Source organism: Bombina bombina, chromosome 4, assembly GCF_027579735.1.
Source record: "Bombina bombina isolate aBomBom1 chromosome 4, aBomBom1.pri, whole genome shotgun sequence".
In the NCBI taxonomy this organism is placed as follows: Eukaryota; Metazoa; Chordata; class Amphibia; order Anura; family Bombinatoridae; genus Bombina; species Bombina bombina.
The window spans coordinates 1,222,359,121-1,222,380,234 of NC_069502.1; the positions used below are offsets into that span (position 1 = coordinate 1,222,359,121).

At 41.1% G+C, this 21,114-nt stretch overlaps 1 protein-coding gene across 2 annotated transcripts in view; it reads right to left on the minus strand.

Moving 5' to 3' along the window:
* The window catches only part of SLC29A1 (solute carrier family 29 member 1 (Augustine blood group)), a 524,950-nt gene that overhangs the window by 116,941 nt on the left and 386,895 nt on the right, over window positions 1-21,114 (minus strand). For both annotated transcript variants that reach the window (XM_053712749.1, XM_053712750.1), the window contains 3 exons: window positions 15,306-15,387; window positions 14,934-15,166; window positions 57-196 (listed from right to left, as the gene is read on the minus strand). In XM_053712749.1, coding sequence (XP_053568724.1) covers window positions 57-196; window positions 14,934-15,166; window positions 15,306-15,387 — 455 coding nt within the window. The remainder of the gene's footprint in view (window positions 1-56; window positions 197-14,933; window positions 15,167-15,305; window positions 15,388-21,114) is intronic.

The following is a 21,114-nucleotide window of genomic DNA, read 5'->3' on the forward strand; positions in this document are numbered from 1 at the left end:
GAAAATAGGTGCTGTCTTTCACTATCATATTCACTAGATCATAGATGGTCACTCACAGTTAATGAAAATGATCTTGATCATGGTGACAGTGAAGAAGGTGATTGGTGAGAATGGGATCTTCACAAAGATGACAGTGAGCAAAAAGAACAGGAAGATGGCGACTAGGCTGCCTGCGATCCGGACATTGGGGGAAATCCTGAAATGGGAGAAAGGTCATTAGAGTTTGTATATGTGCAATAATTAGCCGAGATGCAGTGAAAACATAGGAACACTTTACTGACATGCAGTAATTAAAGGGACAGTCTAGTCAAAATGACATTTTCATGATTCAGACAACTTTCCAATTTACTTTTATCATCAAATTTGCTTTGTTCCCTTGGTGTATTTTTGAAAAGCTAAACCTAGGTAGCCTCAAACTGATTTCTAAACCGTTGAAAACTGCCTCCTAGCTCAGAGCATTTTGAAAGTTTTTCACAGTTAGACAGTACTAGTTCATGTGTGTCATATAGATAACATTGTGCTCACTCTCGTGGAGTTATTTAGGATTCTGCACTGGTTGGCTACACTGCATGTCTGTCAAAAGCACTGAGATAAGGGGCAGTCTGCAGAGGCTTAGATACAAGGTAATCACAGAGGTAAAAAGTATATTAATATAAACGTGTTGGTTATGCAAAACTGGGAAATGGGTAATAAAGGGATTATCTATCTTTTTAAACAATAAAAATTCTGGTGTAGACTGTCCCATTAAGGGAGGTTACGTATTGACACTTCCCTGAGGTGCATCTATTAGAGGTGATTACACATTGACACTCCCCTGAGGTGCAGCTACTATCCTTGATTAGAGACACACCCTTGAGGTGTATTAATTACCTGTGACTACACAGTGACACTCCCCTCAAGTGCACCTATTAGCTGTGATTGCACATTAAACGTCTTTGAAGTGCAGTAATTAGCTGTGACTACACAAAGACACACCCTTTAGGTATATTAATTAGCTGTGACTACACAGTGACACTCCTCTGAAGTGCAGTAATTAGCTGTGACTATACAGTGACACTACCCTGAAGTGCAGTAATTAGCTGTGACTACACAGTGACACTCCCCTGAGCTGCAGTAATTAGCTGTGAATACACAGTGACACTCCCCTGAGCTGCAGTAATTAGCTATGACTACACAGTGACACCCCCTGAGCTGCAGTAATTAGCTGTGACTACACAGTGACACTCCCCTGAGCTGCATTAATTAGCTATGACTACATAGTGACACTCCCCTGAGCTGCATTAATTAGCTGTGACTACATAGTGACACTCCCCTGAGCTGCAGTAATTAGCTATGACTACACAATGACACTCACCTGAGCTGCAGTAATTAGCTGTGACTACACAGTGACACTCCCCTGAGCTGCAGTAATTAGCTATGACTACACAATGACACTCCCCTGAGCTGCAGTAATTAGCTATGACTACATAGTGACACTCCCCTGAGCTGCAGTAATTAGCTGTGACTACACAGTGACACTCCCCTGAGCTGCAGTAATTAGCTATGACTACACAGTGACACTCCCCTGAGCTGCAGTAATTAGCTATGACTACACAATGACACTCCCCTGAGCTGCAGTAATTAGCAATGACTACACAATGACACTCCCCTGAGCTGCAGTAATTAGCTATGACTACACAATGACACTCCCCTGAGCTGCAGTAATTAGCTGCGACAACATAGTGACACTCCCCTGAGCTGCAGTAATTAGCTGTGACTACACAGTGACACTCCCCTGAGCTGCAGTAATTAGCTATGACTACACAATGACACTCCCCTGAGCTGCAGTAATTAGCTATGACTACACAATGACACTTCCCTGAGCTGCAGTAATTAGCTGTGACTACACAGTGACACTCCCCTGAGCTGCAGTAATTAGCTGTGACTACACAGTGACACTCTACTGAGCTGCAGTAATTAGCTGTGACTACACAGTGGCACTCCCCTGAGGTACAGGTATACTCTGTGGTTATATAATGATTAGCTGTGACTACACAGTGACACTCCCCTGAGCTGCAGTAATTAGATGTGACTACACAGTGACACTCCCCTGAGGTACAGGTATAAGCTGTGGTTATATAATGAGGTATAATGATTAGCTGTGACTACACAGTGACACTCCCCTGAGCTGCAGTAATTAGCTGTGACTACACAGTGACACTCCCCTGAGGTACAGGTATAAGCTGTGGTTATATAATGAGGTATAATGATTAGCTGTGACTACACAGTGACACTCCCCTGAGCTGCAGTGATTAGCTGTGACTACACAGTGACATTCCCCTGAGGTACAGGTATAAGCTGTGGTTATATAATGAGGTATAATAATTAGCTGTGACTACACAGTGACACTCCCCTGAGCTGCAGTAATTAACTGCACTACACAGTGACACCCCCCTGAGGTGCAGCTATTAGCCGTGATTGCACATTAAAACTTCTCTGAGGTGCACTAATTAGCTATGACTCTTTTGAGGTATAATAATGAGCTATGTATACATTAATTCTCCCCTGTGGTGCAGTAATTTGAATACACAGTGACACTCCCCTAAATTGTAGTAATTAACTGGGAATACAGTAACACTCCCCTGAGCTGCAGTAATTAGCTGCAACTACATAGTGACACTCCCCTGAGCTGCAGTAATTAGCTGTGACTACACAGTGACACTCCCCTGAGCTGCAATAATTAGCTGTGACTACACAGTGACACCCCCTGAGGTACAGGTATAATCTGTGGTTATATAATGATTAGCTGTGACTACACAGTGACACTCCCCTAAGCTGCAGTAATTAACTGTGACTACACAGTGACACTCCCCTGAGGTACATGTATAAGCTGTGGTTATATAATGAGGTATAATGATTAGCTGGGACTATACATTGATACTCCCCTGCAGTGAAATACTTTGATTACAAAGTGACACTCCCCTGAGGTGCAGTGATTAGCTGTGACTACACAGTGACACTCCCCTGAGGTACATGTATAAGCTGTGGTTATATAATAAGGTATAATGATTAGCTGTGACTACACGGTGACACTCCCCTGTGGTGCAGTGATTATCTGTGACTACACAGTGACACTCCTCTGAGGTACATGTATAAGCTGTGGTTATATAATGAGGTACAATGATTAGCTGTGACTACACAGTTACACTCCCCTGGGGTACAGGTATAAGCTGTGGTTATATAATGTTGTATAATGATTAGCTGTGACTACACAGTGACACTCCCCTGAGGTGCAGTGATTAGCTGTGACTACACAGTGACACTCCCCTGAGGTACAGGTATAAGCTGTGGTTATAGAATGAGGTATAATGATTAGCTGTGACAACACAGTGACACTCCCCTGAGCTGCAGTAATTAGCTGTGACAACACAGTGACACTCCCCTGAGGTACAGGTATAAGCTGTGGTTATATAATGAGGTTGAGGTATAATGATTAGCTGTGACTACACAGTGACACTCCCCTGAGGTACAGGTATAAGCTGTGGTTATATAATGAGGTATAATGATTAGCTGTGACTACACAGTGACACTTCCTGAGGTACATGTATAAGCTGTGGTTATATAATAAGGTATAATGATTAGCTGTGACTACACGGTGACACTCCCCTGAGGTGCAGTGATTAACTGTGACTACACAGTGACACTCCTCTGAGGAACATGTATAAGCTGTGGTTATATAATGAGGTATAATGATTAGCTGTGACTACACAGTGACACTCCCCTGAGGTGCAGTAATTAGCTGTGACTACACAGTGACACTCCCCTGAGGTACAGGTATAATCTGTGGTTATATAATGAGGTATAATGATTAGCTGTGACTATACATTGATACTCCCCTGCAGTGAAGTACTTTGATTACACAGTGACACTCCCCTGAGGTGCAGTGATTAGCTGTGACTACACAGTGACACTCCCCTGAGGTACAGGTATAAGCTGTGGTTATATAATGAGGTATAATAATTAGCTGTGACTACACAGTGACACTCCCCTGAGCTGCAGTAATTAGCTGCACTACACAGTGACACCCCCCTGAGGTGCAGCTATTAGCCGTGATTGCACATTAAAACTTCTCTGAGGTGCACTAATTAGCTATGACTCTTTTGAGGTATAATAATGAGCTATGTATACATTAATTCTCCCCTGTGGTGCAGTAATTTGACTACACAGTGACACTCCCCTAAATTGTAGTAATTAACTGGGAATACAGTAACACTCCCCTGAGCTGCAGTAATTAGCTGTGACTACATAGTGTCACTCCCCTGAGCTGCAGTAATTAGCTGTGACTACACAGTGACACTCCCCTGAGCTGCAGTAATTAGCTGTGACTACACAGTGACACCCCCTGAGGTACAGGTATAATCTGTGGTTAAATAATGATTAGCTGTGACTACACAGTGACACTCCCCTAAGCTGCAGTAATTAATTGTGACTACACAGTGACACTCCCCTGAGGTACATATATAAGCTGTGGTTATATAATGAGGTATAATGATTAGCTGGGACTATACATTGATACTCCCCTGCAGTGAAATACTTTGATTACACAGTGACACTCCCCTGAGGTGCAGTGATTAGCTGTGACTACACAGTGACACTCCCCTGAGGTACATGTATAAGCTGTGGTTATATAATAAGGTATAATGATTAGCTGTGACTACACGGTGACACTCCCCTGTGGTACAGTGATTATCTGTGACTACACAGTGACACTCCACTGAGGTACATGTATAAGCTGTGGTTATATAATGAGGTATAATGATTAGCTGTGACTACACAGTGACACTCCCCTGAGGTGCAGTAATTAGCTGTGACTACACAGTGACACTCCCCTGAGGTACAGGTATAAGCTGTGGTTATATAATGAGGTATAATGATTAGCTGTGACTACACAGTTACACTCCCCTGGGGTACAGGTATAAGCTGTGGTTATATAATGAGGTATAATGATTAGCTGTGACTACACAGTGACACTCCCCTGAGGTGCAGTGATTAGCTGTGACTACACAGTGACACTCCCCTGAGGTACAGGTATAAGCTGTGGTTATATAATGAGGTATAATGATTAGCTGTGACAACACAGTGATACTCCCCTGAGCTGCAGTAATTAGCTGTGACTACACAGTGACACTCCCCTGAGGTACAGGTATAAGCTGTGGTTATATAATGAGGTATAATGATTAGCTGGGACTATACATTGATACTCCCCTGCAGTGAAATACTTTGATTACACAGTGACACTCCCCTGAGGTGCAGTGATTAGCTGTGACTACACAGTGACACTCCCCTGAGGTACATGTATAAGCTGTGGTTATATAATAAGGTATAATGATTAGCTGTGACTACACGGTGACACTCCCCTGTGGAGCAGTGATTATCTGTGACTACACAGTGACACTCCTCTGAGGTACATGTATAAGCTGTGGTTATATAATGAGGTATAATGATTAGCTGAGACTACACAGTGACACTCCCCTGAGGTGCAGTAATTAGCTGTGACTACACAGTGACACTCCCCTGAGGTACAGGTATAAGCTGTGGTTATATAATGAGGTATAATGATTAGCTGTGACTACACAGTTACACTCCCCTGGGGTACAGGTATAAGCTGTGGTTATATAATGAGGTATAATGATTAGCTGTGACTACATAGTGACACTCCCCTGAGGTGCAGTGATTAGCTGTGACTACACAGTGACACTCCCCTGAGGTACAGGTATAAGATGTGGTTATATAATGAGGTATAATGATTAGCTGTGACAACACAGTGACACTCCCCTGAGCTGCAGTAATTAGCTGTGACTACACAGTGACACTCCCCTGAGGTACAGGGATAAGCTGTGGTTATATAATGAGGTTGAGGTATAATGATTAGCTGTGACTACACAGTGACACTCCCCTGAAGTACAGGTATAAGCTGTGGTTATATAATGAGGTATAATGATTAGCTGTGACTACACAGTGACACTTCCTGAGGTACATGTATAAGCTGTGGTTATATAATAAGGTATAATGATTAGCTGTGACTACACGGTGACACTCCCCTGAGGTACATGTATAAGCTGTGGTTATATAATGAGGTATAATGATTAGCTGTGACTACACAGTGACACTCCCCTGAGGTGCAGTAATTAGCTGTGACTACACAGTGACACTCCCCTGAGGTACAGGTATAATCTGTGGTTATATAATGAGGTATAATGATTAGCTGTGACTATACCTGCTGCACTGAGCTGTAGCTGACATTACACTTATTATTAGCTGTATAAGTTAATATAATTTATAACTGTAATGTGTAACTGACAGTACTTACTCTTCCTGACTAGCTGATGCTGTATCCTGCTGCACTGATCTGTAGCAGACATTACACTTATTATTAACTGTATAACTGTAATATAACTTCTAACTGTAATGTGTAACTAACAGTTCTTACTCTTCCTGACTAGCTGATGCTGTATCCTGCTGAGGTACAGGTATAAGCTGTGGTTATATAATGAGGTATAATGATTAGCTGTGACTACACAGTGACACTCCCCTGAGGTGCAGTAATTAGCTGTGACTACACAGTTACACTCCCCTGAGGTACAGGTATAAGCTGTGGTTATATAATGAGGTATAATGATTAGCTGTGACTACACAGTGACACTCCCCTGAGGTGCAGTGATTAGCTGTGACTACACAGTGACACTCCCCTGAGGTACAGGTATAAGCTGTGGTCATATAATGAGGTATAATGATTAGCTGTGACTACACAGTGACACTCCCCTGAGGGTCAGTGATTAGCTGTGACTACACAGTGACACTCCCCTGAGGTACAGGTATAAGCTATGGTTATATAATGAGGTATAATGATTAGCTGTGACTACACAGTGACACTCCCCTGAGCTGCAGTAATTAGCTGTGACTACACAGTGACACTCCCCTGAGGTACATGTATAAGCTGTGGTTATATAATAAGGTATAATGATTAGCTGTGACTACACGGTGACACTCCCCTGAGGTGCAGTGATTAGCTGTGACTACACAGTGACACTCCCCTGAGGTACATGTATAAGCTGTGGTTATATAATAAGGTATAATGATTAGCTGTGACTACACGGTGACACTCCCCTGAGGTGCAGTGATTAGCTGTGACTACACAGTGACACTCCTCTGAGGTACATGTATAAGCTGTGGTTATATAATGAGGTATAATGATTAGCTGGGACTATACATTGATACTCCCCTGCAGTGAAATACTTTGATTACACAGTGACACTCCCCTGAGGTGCAGTGATTAGCTGTGACTACACAGTGACACTCCCCTGAGGTACATGTATAAGCTGTGGTTATATAATAAGGTATAATGATTAGCTGTGACTACACGGTGACACTCCCCTGTGGTACAGTGATTATCTGTGACTACACAGTGACACTCCACTGAGGTACATGTATAAGCTGTGGTTATATAATGAGGTATAATGATTAGCTGTGACTACACAGTGACACTCCCCTGAGGTGCAGTAATTAGCTGTGACTACACAGTGACACTCCCCTGAGGTACAGGTATAAGCTGTGGTTATATAATGAGGTATAATGATTAGCTGTGACTACACAGTTACACTCCCCTGTGGTACAGTGATTATCTGTGACTACACAGTGACACTCCACTGAGGTACAGGTATAACCTGTGGTTATATAATGAGGTATAATGATTAGCTGTGACTATACCTGCTGCACTGAGCTGTAGCTGATATTACACTTATTATTAGCTGTATAAGTTAATATAATTTATCACTGTAATGTGTAACTGACAGTACTTACTCTTCCTGACTAGCTGATGCTGTATCCTGCTGCACTGATCTGTAGCTGACATTACACTTATTATTAACTGTATAACTGTAATATAACTTCTAACTGTAATGTGTAACTAACAGTTCTTACTCTTCCTGACTAGCTGATGCTGTATCCTGCTGAGGTACAGGTATAAGCTGTGGTTATATAATGAGGTATAATGATTAGCTGTGACTACACAGTGACACTCCCCTGAGGTGCAGTAATTAGCTGTGACTACACAGTTACACTCCCCTGAGGTACAGGTATAAGCTGTGGTTATATAATGAGGTATAATGATTAGCTGTGACTACACAGTGACACTCCCCTGAGGTGCAGTGATTAGCTGTGACTACACAGTGATTAGCTGGGACTATACATTGATACTCCCCTGCAGTGAAATACTTTGATTACACAGTGACACTCACCCTGAGGTGCAGTGATTAGCTGTGACTACACAGTGACACTCCCCTGAGGTACATGTATAAGCTGTGGTTATATAATAAGGTATAATGATTAGCTGTGACTACACGGTGACACTCCCCTGTGGTACAGTGATTATCTGTGACTACACAGTGACACTCCACTGAGGTACATGTATAAGCTGTGGTTATATAATGAGGTATAATGATTAGCTGTGACTACACAGTGACACTCCCCTGAGGTGCAGTAATTAGCTGTGACTACACAGTGACACTCCCCTGAGGTACAGGTATAAGCTGTGGTTATATAATGAGGTATAATGATTAGCTGTGACTACACAGTTACACTCCCCTGTGGTACAGTGATTATCTGTGACTACACAGTGACACTCCACTGAGGTACAGGTATAACCTGTGGTTATATAATGAGGTATAATGAAGTGACTTACACAGTGACACTCCCCTGAGGTACAGGTATAAGCTTTGGTCATATAATGAGGTATAATGATTAGCTGTGACTACACAGTGACACTCCCCTGAGGTTCAGTGATTAGCTGTGACTACACAGTGACACTCCCCTGAGGTACAGGTATAAGCTATGGTTATATAATGAGGTATAATGATTAGCTGTGACTACACAGTGACACTCCCCTGAGCTGCAGTAATTAGCTGTGACTACACAGTGACACTCCCCTGAGGTACATGTATAAGCTGTGGTTAAATAATAAGGTATAATGATTAGCTGTGACTACACGGTGACACTCCCCTGAGGTGCAGTGATTAGCTGTGACTACACAGTGACACTCCCCTGAGGTACATGTATAAGCTGTGGTTATATAATAAGGTATAATGATTAGCTGTGACTACACGGTGACACTCCCCTGAGGTGCAGTGATTAGCTGTGACTACACAGTGACACTCCTCTGAGGTACATGTATAAGCTGTGGTTATATAATGAGGTATAATGATTAGCTGTGACTACACAGTGACACTCCCCTGAGGTGCAGTAATTAGCTGTGACTACACAGTGACACTCCCCTGAGGTACAGGTATAAGCTGTGGTTATATAATGAGGTATAATTATTAGCTGTGACTACACAGTTACACTCCCCTGAGGTACAGGTATAAGCTGTGGTTATATAATGAGGTATAATGATTAGCTGTGACTACACAGTGACACTCCCCTGAGGTGCAGTGATTAGCTGTGACTACACAGTGACACTCCCCTGAGGTACAGGTATAAGCTGTGGTTATATAATGAGGTATAATGATTAGCTGTGACTACACAGTGACCCTCCCCTGAGCTGCAGTAATTAGCTGTGACTACACAGTGACACTCCCCTGAGGTACAGGTATAAGCTGTGGTTATATAATGAGGTATGATTAGATGTGACTACACAGTGACACTCCCCTGAGGTACAGGTATAAGCTGTGGTTATATAATGAGGTATAATGATTAGCTGTGACTACACAGTGACACTCCCCTGAGGTACAGGTATAAGCTGTGGTTATATAATGAGGTATAATAATTAGCTGTGACTACACAGTGACACTCCCCTGAGGTGCACAGATTAGTTGTGACTACACAGTGACACTCCCCTGAAGTACAGGTATAAGCTGTGGTTATATAATGAGGTATAATGATTAGCTGTGACTACACAGTGACACTCCCCTGAGCTGCAGTAATTAACTGCGACTACACACTGACACCCCCCTGAGGTGCAGCTATTAGCCGTGATTGCACATTAAAACTTCTCTGAGGTGCACTAATTAGCTATGACTCTTTTGAGGTATAATAATGAGCTATGTATACATTACTTCTCCCCTGTGGTGCAGTAATTTGACTACACAGTGACACTCCCCTAAATTCTAGTAATTAACTGGGAATACAGTAACACTCCCCTGAGTTGCAGTAATTAGCTGCGACTACATAGTGACACTCCCCTGAGCTGCAGTAATTAGCTATGACTACACAGTGACACTCCCCTGAGCAGCAGTAATTAGCTGTGTCTACACAGTGACACTCCCCTGAGGTACAGGTATAATCTGTGGTTATATAATGAGGTATAATAATTAGCTCTGACTATACATTGATACTCCCCTGCAGTGAAATACTTTGATTACACAGTGACACTTCCCTGAGGTACATGTATAAGCTGTGGTTATATAATAAGGTATAATGATTAGCTGTGACTACACGGTGACACTCCCCTGAGGTACAGGTATAAGCTCTGGTTATATAATGAGGTATAATGATTAGCTGTGACTACACATTGACACTCCCCTGAGGTGCAGTAATTAGCTGTGACTACACAGTTACACTCCCCTGAGGTACAGGTATAAGCTGTGGTTATATAATGAGGTATAATGATTAGCTGTGACTACACAGTGACACTCCCCTGAGGTGCAGTGATTAGCTGTGACTACACAGTGACACTCCCCTGAGGTACAGGTATAAGCTTTGGTCATATAATGAGGTATAATGATTAGCTGTGACTACACAGTGACACTCCCCTGAGGTTCAGTGATTAGCTGTGACTACACAGTGACACTCCCCTGAGGTACAGGTATAAGCTGTGGTTATATAATGAGGTATAATGATTAGCTGTGACTACACAGTGACACTCCCCTGAGGTGCAGTGATTAGCTGTGACTACACAGTGACACTCCCCTGAGGTACAGGTATAAGCTTTGGTCATATAATGAGGTATAATGATTAGCTGTGACTACACAGTGACACTCCCCTGAGGTTCAGTGATTAGCTGTGACTACACAGTGACACTCCCCTGAGGTACAGGTATAAGCTATGGTTATATAATGAGGTATAATGATTAGCTGTGACTACACAGTGACACTCCCCTGAGCTGCAGTAATTAGCTGTGACTACACAGTTACACTCCCCTGAGGTACAGGTATAAGCTGTGGTTATATAATGAGGTATAATGATTAGCTGTGACTACACAGTGACACTCCCCTGAGGTGCAGTAATTAGCTGTGACTACACAGTTACACTCCCCTGAGGTACAGGTATAAGCTGTGGTTATATAATGAGGTATAATGATTAGCTGTGACTACACAGTGACACTCCCCTGAGGTGCAGTGATTAGCTGTGACTACACAATGACACTCCCCTGAGGTACAGGTATAAGCTTTGGTCATATAATGAGGTATAATGATTAGCTGTGACTACACAGTGACACTCCCCTGAGGTTCAGTGATTAGCTGTGACTACACAGTGACACTCCCCTGAGGTACAGGTATAAGCTATGGTTATATAATGAGGTATAATGATTAGCTGTGACTACACAGTGACACTCCCCTGAGCTGCAGTAATTAGCTGTGACTACACAGTGACACTCCCCTGAGGTACATGTATAAGCTGTGGTTAAATAATAAGGTATAATGATTAGCTGTGACTACACGGTGACACTCCCCTGAGGTGCAGTGATTAGCTGTGACTACACAGTGACACTCCCCTGAGGTACATGTATAAGCTGTGGTTATATAATAAGGTATAATGATTAGCTGTGACTACACGGTGACACTCCCCTGAGGTGCAGTGATTAGCTGTGACTACACAGTGACACTCCTCTGAGGTACATGTATAAGCTGTGGTTATATAATGAGGTATAATGATTAGCTGTGACTACACAGTGACACTCCCCTGAGGTGCAGTAATTAGCTGTGACTACACAGTGACACTCCCCTGAGGTACAGGTATAAGCTGTGGTTATATAATGAGGTATAATTATTAGCTGTGACTACACAGTTACACTCCCCTGAGGTACAGGTATAAGCTGTGGTTATATAATGAGGTATAATGATTAGCTGTGACTACACAGTGACACTCCCCTGAGGTGCAGTGATTAGCTGTGACTACACAGTGACACTCCCCTGAGGTACAGGTATAAGCTGTGGTTATATAATGAGGTATAATGATTAGCTGTGACTACACAGTGACCCTCCCCTGAGCTGCAGTAATAAGCTGTGACTACACAGTGACACTCCCCTGAGGTACAGGTATAAGCTGTGGTTATATAATGAGGTATGATTAGCTGTGACTACACAGTGACACTCCCCTGAGGTACAGGTATAAGCTGTGGTTATATAATGAGGTATAATGATTAGCTGTGACTACACAGTGACACTCCCCTGAGGTACAGGTATAAGCTGTGGTTATATAATGAGGTATAATAATTAGCTGTGACTACACAGTGACACTCCCCTGAGGTGCACAGATTAGTTGTGACTACACAGTGACACTCCCCTGAAGTACAGGTATAAGCTGTGGTTATATAATGAGGTATAATGATTAGCTGTGACTACACAGTGACACTCCCCTGAGCTGCAGTAATTAACTGCGACTACACACTGACACCCCCCTGAGGTGCAGCTATTAGCCGTGATTGCACATTAAAACTTCTCTGAGGTGCACTAATTAGCTATGACTCTTTTGAGGTATAATAATGAGCTATGTATACATTAATTCTCCCCTGTGGTGCAGTAATTTGACTACACAGTGACACTCCCCTAAATTCTAGTAATTAACTGGGAATACAGTAACACTCCCCTGAGTTGCAGTAATTAGCTGCGACTACATAGTGACACTCCCCTGAGCTGCAGTAATTAGCTATGACTACACAGTGACACTCCCCTGAGCAGCAGTAATTAGCTGTGTCTACACAGTGACACTCCCCTGAGGTACAGGTATAATCTGTGGTTATATAATGAGGTATAATAATTAGCTCTGACTATACATTGATACTCCCCTGCAGTGAAATACTTTGATTACACAGTGACACTTCCCTGAGGTACATGTATAAGCTGTGGTTATATAATAAGGTATAATGATTAGCTGTGACTACACGGTGACACTCCCCTGAGGTACAGGTATAAGCTCTGGTTATATAATGAGGTATAATGATTAGCTGTGACTACACATTGACACTCCCCTGAGGTGCAGTAATTAGCTGTGACTACACAGTTACACTCCCCTGAGGTACAGGTATAAGCTGTGGTTATATAATGAGGTATAATGATTAGCTGTGACTACACAGTGACACTCCCCTGAGGTACAGTGATTAGCTGTGACTACACAGTGACACTCCCCTGAGGTACAGGTATAAGCTGTGGTTATATAATGAGGTATAATGATTAGCTGTGACTACACAGTGACACTCCCCTGAGGTGCAGTAATTAGCTGTGACTACACAGTTGCACTCCCCTGAGGTACAGGTATAAGCTGTGGTTATATAATGAGGTATAATGATTAGCTGTGACTACACAGTGACACTCCCCTGAGTTGCAGTGATTAGCTGTGACTACACAGTGACACTCCCCTGAGGTACAGGTATAAGCTGTGGTTATATAATGAGGTATAATGATTAGCTGTGACTACACAGTGACACTCCCCTGAGGTACATGTATAAGCTGTGGTTATATAATAAGGTATAATGATTAGCTGTGACTACACGGTGACACTCCCCTGAGGTGCATGTATAAGCTGTGGTTATATAATAAGGTATAATGATTAGCTGTGACTACACGGTGACACTCCCCTGAGGTACAGGTATAAGCTCTGGTTATATAATGAGGTATAATGATTAGCTGTGACTACACATTGACACTCCCCTGAGGTGCAGTAATTAGCTGTGACTACACAGTTACACTCCCCTGAGGTACAGGTATAAGCTGTGGTTATATAATGAGGTATAATGATTAGCTGTGACTACACAGTGACACTCCCCTGAGGTACAGTGATTAGCTGTGACTACACAGTGACACTCCCCTGAGGTACAGGTATAAGCTGTGGTTATATAATGAGGTATAATGATTAGCTGTGACTACACAGTGACACTCCCCTGAGGTGCAGTAATTAGCTGTGACTACACAGTTGCACTCCCCTGAGGTACAGGTATAAGCTGTGGTTATATAATGAGGTATAATGATTAGCTGTGACTACACAGTGACACTCCCCTGAGTTGCAGTGATTAGCTGTGACTACACAGTGACACTCCCCTGAGGTACAGGTATAAGCTGTGGTTATATAATGAGGTATAATGATTAGCTGTGACTACACAGTGACACTCCCCTGAGGTACATGTATAAGCTGTGGTTATATAATAAGGTATAATGATTAGCTGTGACTACACGGTGACACTCCCCTGAGGTGCAGTGATTATCTGTGACTACACAGTGACACTCCTATGAGGTACATGTCTAAGCTGTGGTTATATAATGAGGTATAATGATTAGCTGTGACTACACAGTGACACTCCCCTGAGGTGCAGTGATTAGCTGTAACTACACAGTGACACTCCCCTGAGGTACAGGTATAAGCTGTGGTTATATAATGAGGTATAATGATTAGCTGTGACTACACAGTGACACTCCCCTGAGGTACAGGTATAAGCTGTGGTTATATAATGAGGTATAATGATTAGCTGTGACTACACAGTGACACTCCCCTGAGGTGCAGTGATTAGCTGTGACTACACAGTGACAGTCCCCTGAGGTGCAGTGATTAGCTGTGACTACATAATAACACTCCTTTGAGGTATAACAATTAGTTGTGAACACATAGCAACACTTCCCTGAGATGCCGAGGTCAGGAAGGACCCAGCAGTTGTATACCAGTGTGGTGTACTGATGAGCAGCACTCACCAGCGTTGCAGGAAGGAGTTGAGGTAGGTGAAGATGAGCAATGGTAACATGGCGCATAGTGTCATAACATTATTAAACTTGTTCTGTAAATTGTTACGGGCAGGTATCAGAGCGACGCAGTCAGTAAAGTTAGAATCATTGCCAACATCAGATACTGTAGGTGTGCTAGCTGTGACGTGGGGCACGCAGTCCTGTGGAATTGTAGTCGGATCTCCTAGTCGGTCTGTAAAATACTAAAAGGGGACACAAAAGAGACACAGAATGATTCCTGGTGACATGGCTGGGTCTCGCCTGACAAAAGCCTAGCAAGGTCCCCTTCAGCAGTGCCTGGTGCTTGTGCTCAGACATCAGAAAAAGACTGATATAACTTACCATGGTCGCTGTCATGAAGAAGTTCCACGGTAGAAGGGTGCCGATACCCAGCATGAAGAATATAAGCCATACTGCGTTGTATCTGCAGATAAAGACAAAATGGCACCTGAGCGCACACAGCAACAGAGAACATATTACACACACACACACACAAAATGGCACAGAGCGCACACAGCAACAGAGAACACATTACACACACACAAAATGACACCTGAACGCACACAGCAACAGAGAACACATTACACACACACAAAATGACACCTGAACGCACACAGCAACAGAGAACACATTACACACACACAAAATGACACCTGAACGCACACAGCAACAGAGAACACATTACACACACACAAAATGACACCTGTAGCTGACATTACACTTATTATTAACTTTATAACTGTAATATAACTTATAACTGTAATGTGTAACTGACAGTACTTACTCTTCCTGACTAGCTGATGCTGTATCCTCTGCAGTGATCTGTAGCTGACATTACACTTATTATTAACTGTATAACTGTAATATAACTTATAATGTGTAACTGACAGTACTTACTCTTCCTGACTGGCTGATGCTGTATCCTGCTGTACTGATCTGTAGCTGACATTACACTTATTATTAGCTGTATAACTGTAATCTTCCTGACTGGCTGATGCTGTATCCTCTGCACTGATCTGTAGCTGACATTACAGTTATTATTAACTTTATAACTGTAATATAACTTATAATGTGTAACTGACAGTACTTACTCTTCCTGACTGGCTGATGCTGTATCCTCTGCACTGATCTGTAGCTGACATTACACTTATTATTAACTTTATAACTGTAATATAACTTATAATGTATAACTGACAGTACTTACTCTTCCTGACTGGCTGATGCTGTATCCTCTGCACTGATCTGTAGCTGACATTACACTTATTATTAGCTGTATAACTGTAATATAACTTATAACTGTAATGTGTAACTGTCAGTACTTACTCTTCCTGACTGGCTGATGCTGTATCCTCTGCACTGATCTGTAGCTGACATTACACTTATTATTAGCTGTATAACTGTAATATAACTTATAACTGTAATGTGTAACTGTCAGTACTTACTCTTCCTGACTGGCTGATGCTGTATCCTCTGCACTGATCTGTAGCTGACATTACACTTATTATTAACTTTATAACTGTAATATAACTTATAATGTATAACTGACAGTACTTACTCTTCCTGACTGGCTGATGCTGTATCCTCTGCACTGATCTGTAGCTAACATTACACTTATTATTAACTTTATAACTGTAATATAACTTATAATGTGTAACTGACAGTACTTACTCTTCCTGACTGGCTGATGCTGTATCCTGCTGCACTGATCTGTAGCTGACATTACACTTATTATTAGCTGTATAACTGTAATATAACTTATAACTGTAATGTGTAACTGACAGTACTTACTCTTCCTGACTGGCTGATGCTGTATCCTGCTGCAGTGATCTGTAGCTGACATTACACTTATTATTAGCTGTATAACTCTAATATAACTTATAACTGTAATGTGTAACTGACAGTACTTACTCTTCCTGACTAGCTGATGCTGTATCCTGCTGCACTGATCTGTAGCTGACATTACACTTATTATTAACTATATAACTGTAATATAACTTATAACTGTAATGTGTAACTGACAGTACTTACTCTCCCTGACTAGCTGATGCTGTATCCTGCTGCACTGATCTGTAGCTGACAATACACTTATTATTAACTGTATACCTGTAATATAACTTATAACTGTAATGTGTAACTGACAGTACTTACTCTTCCTGACTAGCTGATGCTGTATCCTGCTGCACTGATCTGTAGCTGACATTACACTTATTATTAACTATATAACTGTAATATAACTTATAACTGTAATGTGTAACTGATAGTACTTACTCTTCCTGACTAGCTGATGCTGTATCCTCTGCACTGTAATATAACTTATAACTGTAATGTGTAACTGACAGTACTTACTCTCCCTGACTAGCTGATGCTGTATCCTCTGCAGTGATCTGTAGCTGACATTACACTTATTATTAACTGTATAACTGTAATATAACTTATAACTGTAATGTGTAACTGAGAGTACTTACTCTTCCTGACTAGCTGATGCTGTATCCTCTGTACTGATCTGTAGCTGACATTACACTTATTATTAACTGTATAACTGTAATATAACTTATAACTGTAATGTGTAACTGACAGTACTTACTCTCCCTGACTAGCTGATGCTGTATCCTCTGCAGTGATCTGTAGCTGACATTACACTTATTATTAACTGTATAACTGTAATATAACTTATAACTGTAATGTGTAACTGACAGTACTTACTCTTCCTGACTAGCTGATGCTGTATCCTGCTGCACTGATCTGTAGCTGATATTAAACTTATTATTAGCTGTATAACTGTAATATAACTTATAACTGTAATGTGTAACTGACAGTACTTACTCTTCCTGACTGGCTGATGCTGTATCCTGCTGCACTGATCTGTAGCTGACATTACACTTATTATTAACTGTATAACTGTTATATAACGTATAGCTGTAATGTGTAACTGACAGTACTTACTCTTCCTGACTAGCTGATGCTGTATCTTGCTGCACTGATCTGTAGCTGACATTACACTTATTATTAACTGTATAACTGTAATATAACTTATAACTGTAATGTGTAACTGACAGTACTTACTCTCCCTGACTGGCTGATGCTGTATCCTGCTGCACTGATCTGTAGCTGACATTACACTTATTATTAGCTGTATAACTGTAATATAACTTATAACTGTAATATAACTGTAATGTGTAACTGACAGTACTTACTCTTCCTGACTAGCTGATGCTGTATCTTGCTGCACTGATCTGTAGCTGACATTACACTTATTATTAGCTGTATAACTGTAATATAACTTATAACTGTAATGTGTAACTGACAGTACTTACTCTTCCTGACTGGCTGATGCTGTATCCTCTGTACTGATCTGTAGCTGACATTACACTTATTATTAGCTGTATAACTGTAATATACTTATAACTGTAATGTGTAACTGACAGTACTTACTCTTCCTGACTGGCTGATGCTGTATCCTGCTGCAGTGATCTGTAGCTGACATTACACTTATTATTAGCTGTATAACTGTAATATAACTTATAACTGTAATGTGTAACTGACAGTACTTACTCTTCCTGACTAGCTGATGCTGTATCCTGCTGCACTGATCTGTAGCTGACATTACACTTATTATTAGCTGTATAACTGTAATATAACTTATAGCTTTAATGTGTAACTGACAGTACTTACTCTTCCTGACTAGCTGATGCTGTATCCTCTGCAGTGATCTGTAGCTGACATTACATTTATTATTAGCTGTATAACTGTAATATAACTTATAGCTTTAATGTGTAACTGACAGTACTTACTCTTCCTGACTAGCTGATGCTGTATCCTCTGCAGTGATCTGTAGCTGACATTACACTTATTATTAACTGTATAACTGTAATATAACTTATAACTGTAATGTGTAACTGACAGTACTTACACTTCCTGACTAGCTGATGCTGTATCCTGCTGCACTGATATATAGCTGACATCATACTTATTATTGACTGTATAACTGTAATATAACTTATAGCTGTAATGTTTAACTGACAGTACTTAGTCTTCCTGACTGGCTGATGCTGTATCTGTAGCTGACATTACACTTATTATTAACTGTATAGCTGCAATATAACTTATAACTGTAATGTGTAACAGAGTTCTTACTCTTTCTGACTAGCAGATGCTGTATCCTGCTGCACTGATCTGTAGCTGACATTACACTTATTAGCAGCACTTGTCAGATCCTGATGTTCAGTCCTTGTTACTTGTAATTTATAACTGCATCACCAACTGTCACAAGATGGCTTCTCTGAATTGTTGTGATTCTAAACACAGCCCACTTGATGACATCATCCTTGTATGGAAGCCTCAATGTGCCATCTAACCAACTCAGGAAGTAAGCACAACACTACACACACACACACACTCATGCACACACACAGACACTGCACACACACACACTCATGCACACACAGACACTACACACACTCAAGCACACACACATACATCATGCATGCACACACACACAATGCACATACACATACACTACACACATACACAGACACTACACACATACAAACCATGAGCATGCACTAAATCTGATATTTATCAAGCCATCAACCGTAAATACGTTGGAATTTCCCAGCGTAATTGTGGCGAGCTTGATTCGATCCATTTATCAAAGCCTACAGTCCAGCAAAAGTTGAAATTTGTGACGTAACATACGATCCGCCGGTCTCAATCTGACACAGATCGATGCTTACGTCATTACAGATGTTCCGAATACAAATTTGGCAGTATCTGACAACTTTTGCAAGTTATCAAACTTCTAACAGGTACGCTCGCCACTATTCCGGCCCAGCGTACCTGGTTTTCAATCCGCCACCTGGAGGCCGCAGATGCCATAGGAATCAATGCGAGTCTGAAAGCAGCGAAAGCTCATGTTCAATGCTGCCAGATATCCCATTGATTTCTATGCTAGAATAAAAGTTACGATTACACCTAACACCCTAACATAAGCCCCGAGTCTAAACACCCCTAATCTGCTGCCCCGACATCGCCGCCACCTACATAATGTTATTAACCCCTATTCCGCCGCTTCCGGACCCCGGGACAACGAAAAAAATATATTAACACCTATCCCACCGCTCCCGGAGCCCACCGCAACTAAATAAATGTATTAACCCCTATCCCGCCGCTCCCGGACCCCGCCGCAACTAAATAAATATATTAACCCCTATCCCTCCGCTCCCGGAGCCCACCGCAACTAAATAAATGTATTAACCCCTATCCCGCTGCTCCCGGACCCCGCCGCAACTAAATATATTAACCCCTATCCCGCCGCTCCCGGAGCCCACCGCAACTAAATAAATGTATTAACCTCTATCCCGCCGCTCCCGGACCCTGCCGCAACTATAATCAAAATATTAACCCCTAAAGCCCTGGCCTCCCACAGCACTACTACTAACTAAACCTATTAACCCCTAAACCGACAGCCCCCCACATCGCATTAAACTACATTAAGCTATTAACCCCTAAACCTAACAACCTGCTAACTTTACATTAAATATTAACTCATCCCTATCTTATAATAAATTAAAACTTACCTTTAGAATTAAAATAAACTATATTAAACTATTAATTAACCAACCCTAACTATTATCCTAAAATTACATTAAACTATATTAAACTATTAATTAACCAACTCTAACTATTATACTAAAATTACATTAAACTATATTAAACTATTAATTAACCAACCCTAACTATTATACTAAAATTACATTAAACTATATTAAACTATTAATTAAACTACCCTAACTATTATACTAAAATTACATTAAACTATATTATACTATTAATTAACCAACCCTAACTATTATACTAAAATTACATTAAACTATATTAAACTATTAATTAACCAACCCTAACTATTATACTAAAATTACATTAAACTATATTAAACTATTAATTAAACTACCCTAACTATTATACTAAAATTACATTAAACTATATTAAACTATTAATTAACCAACCCTAACTATTATACTAAAATTACATTAAACTATATTAAACTATTAATTAAACTACCCTAACTATTATACTAAAATTACATTAAACTAACAATTAAATGAACTATGTTACATATTTAAAAACCTAACCCTACTTAAATTATTTAAAT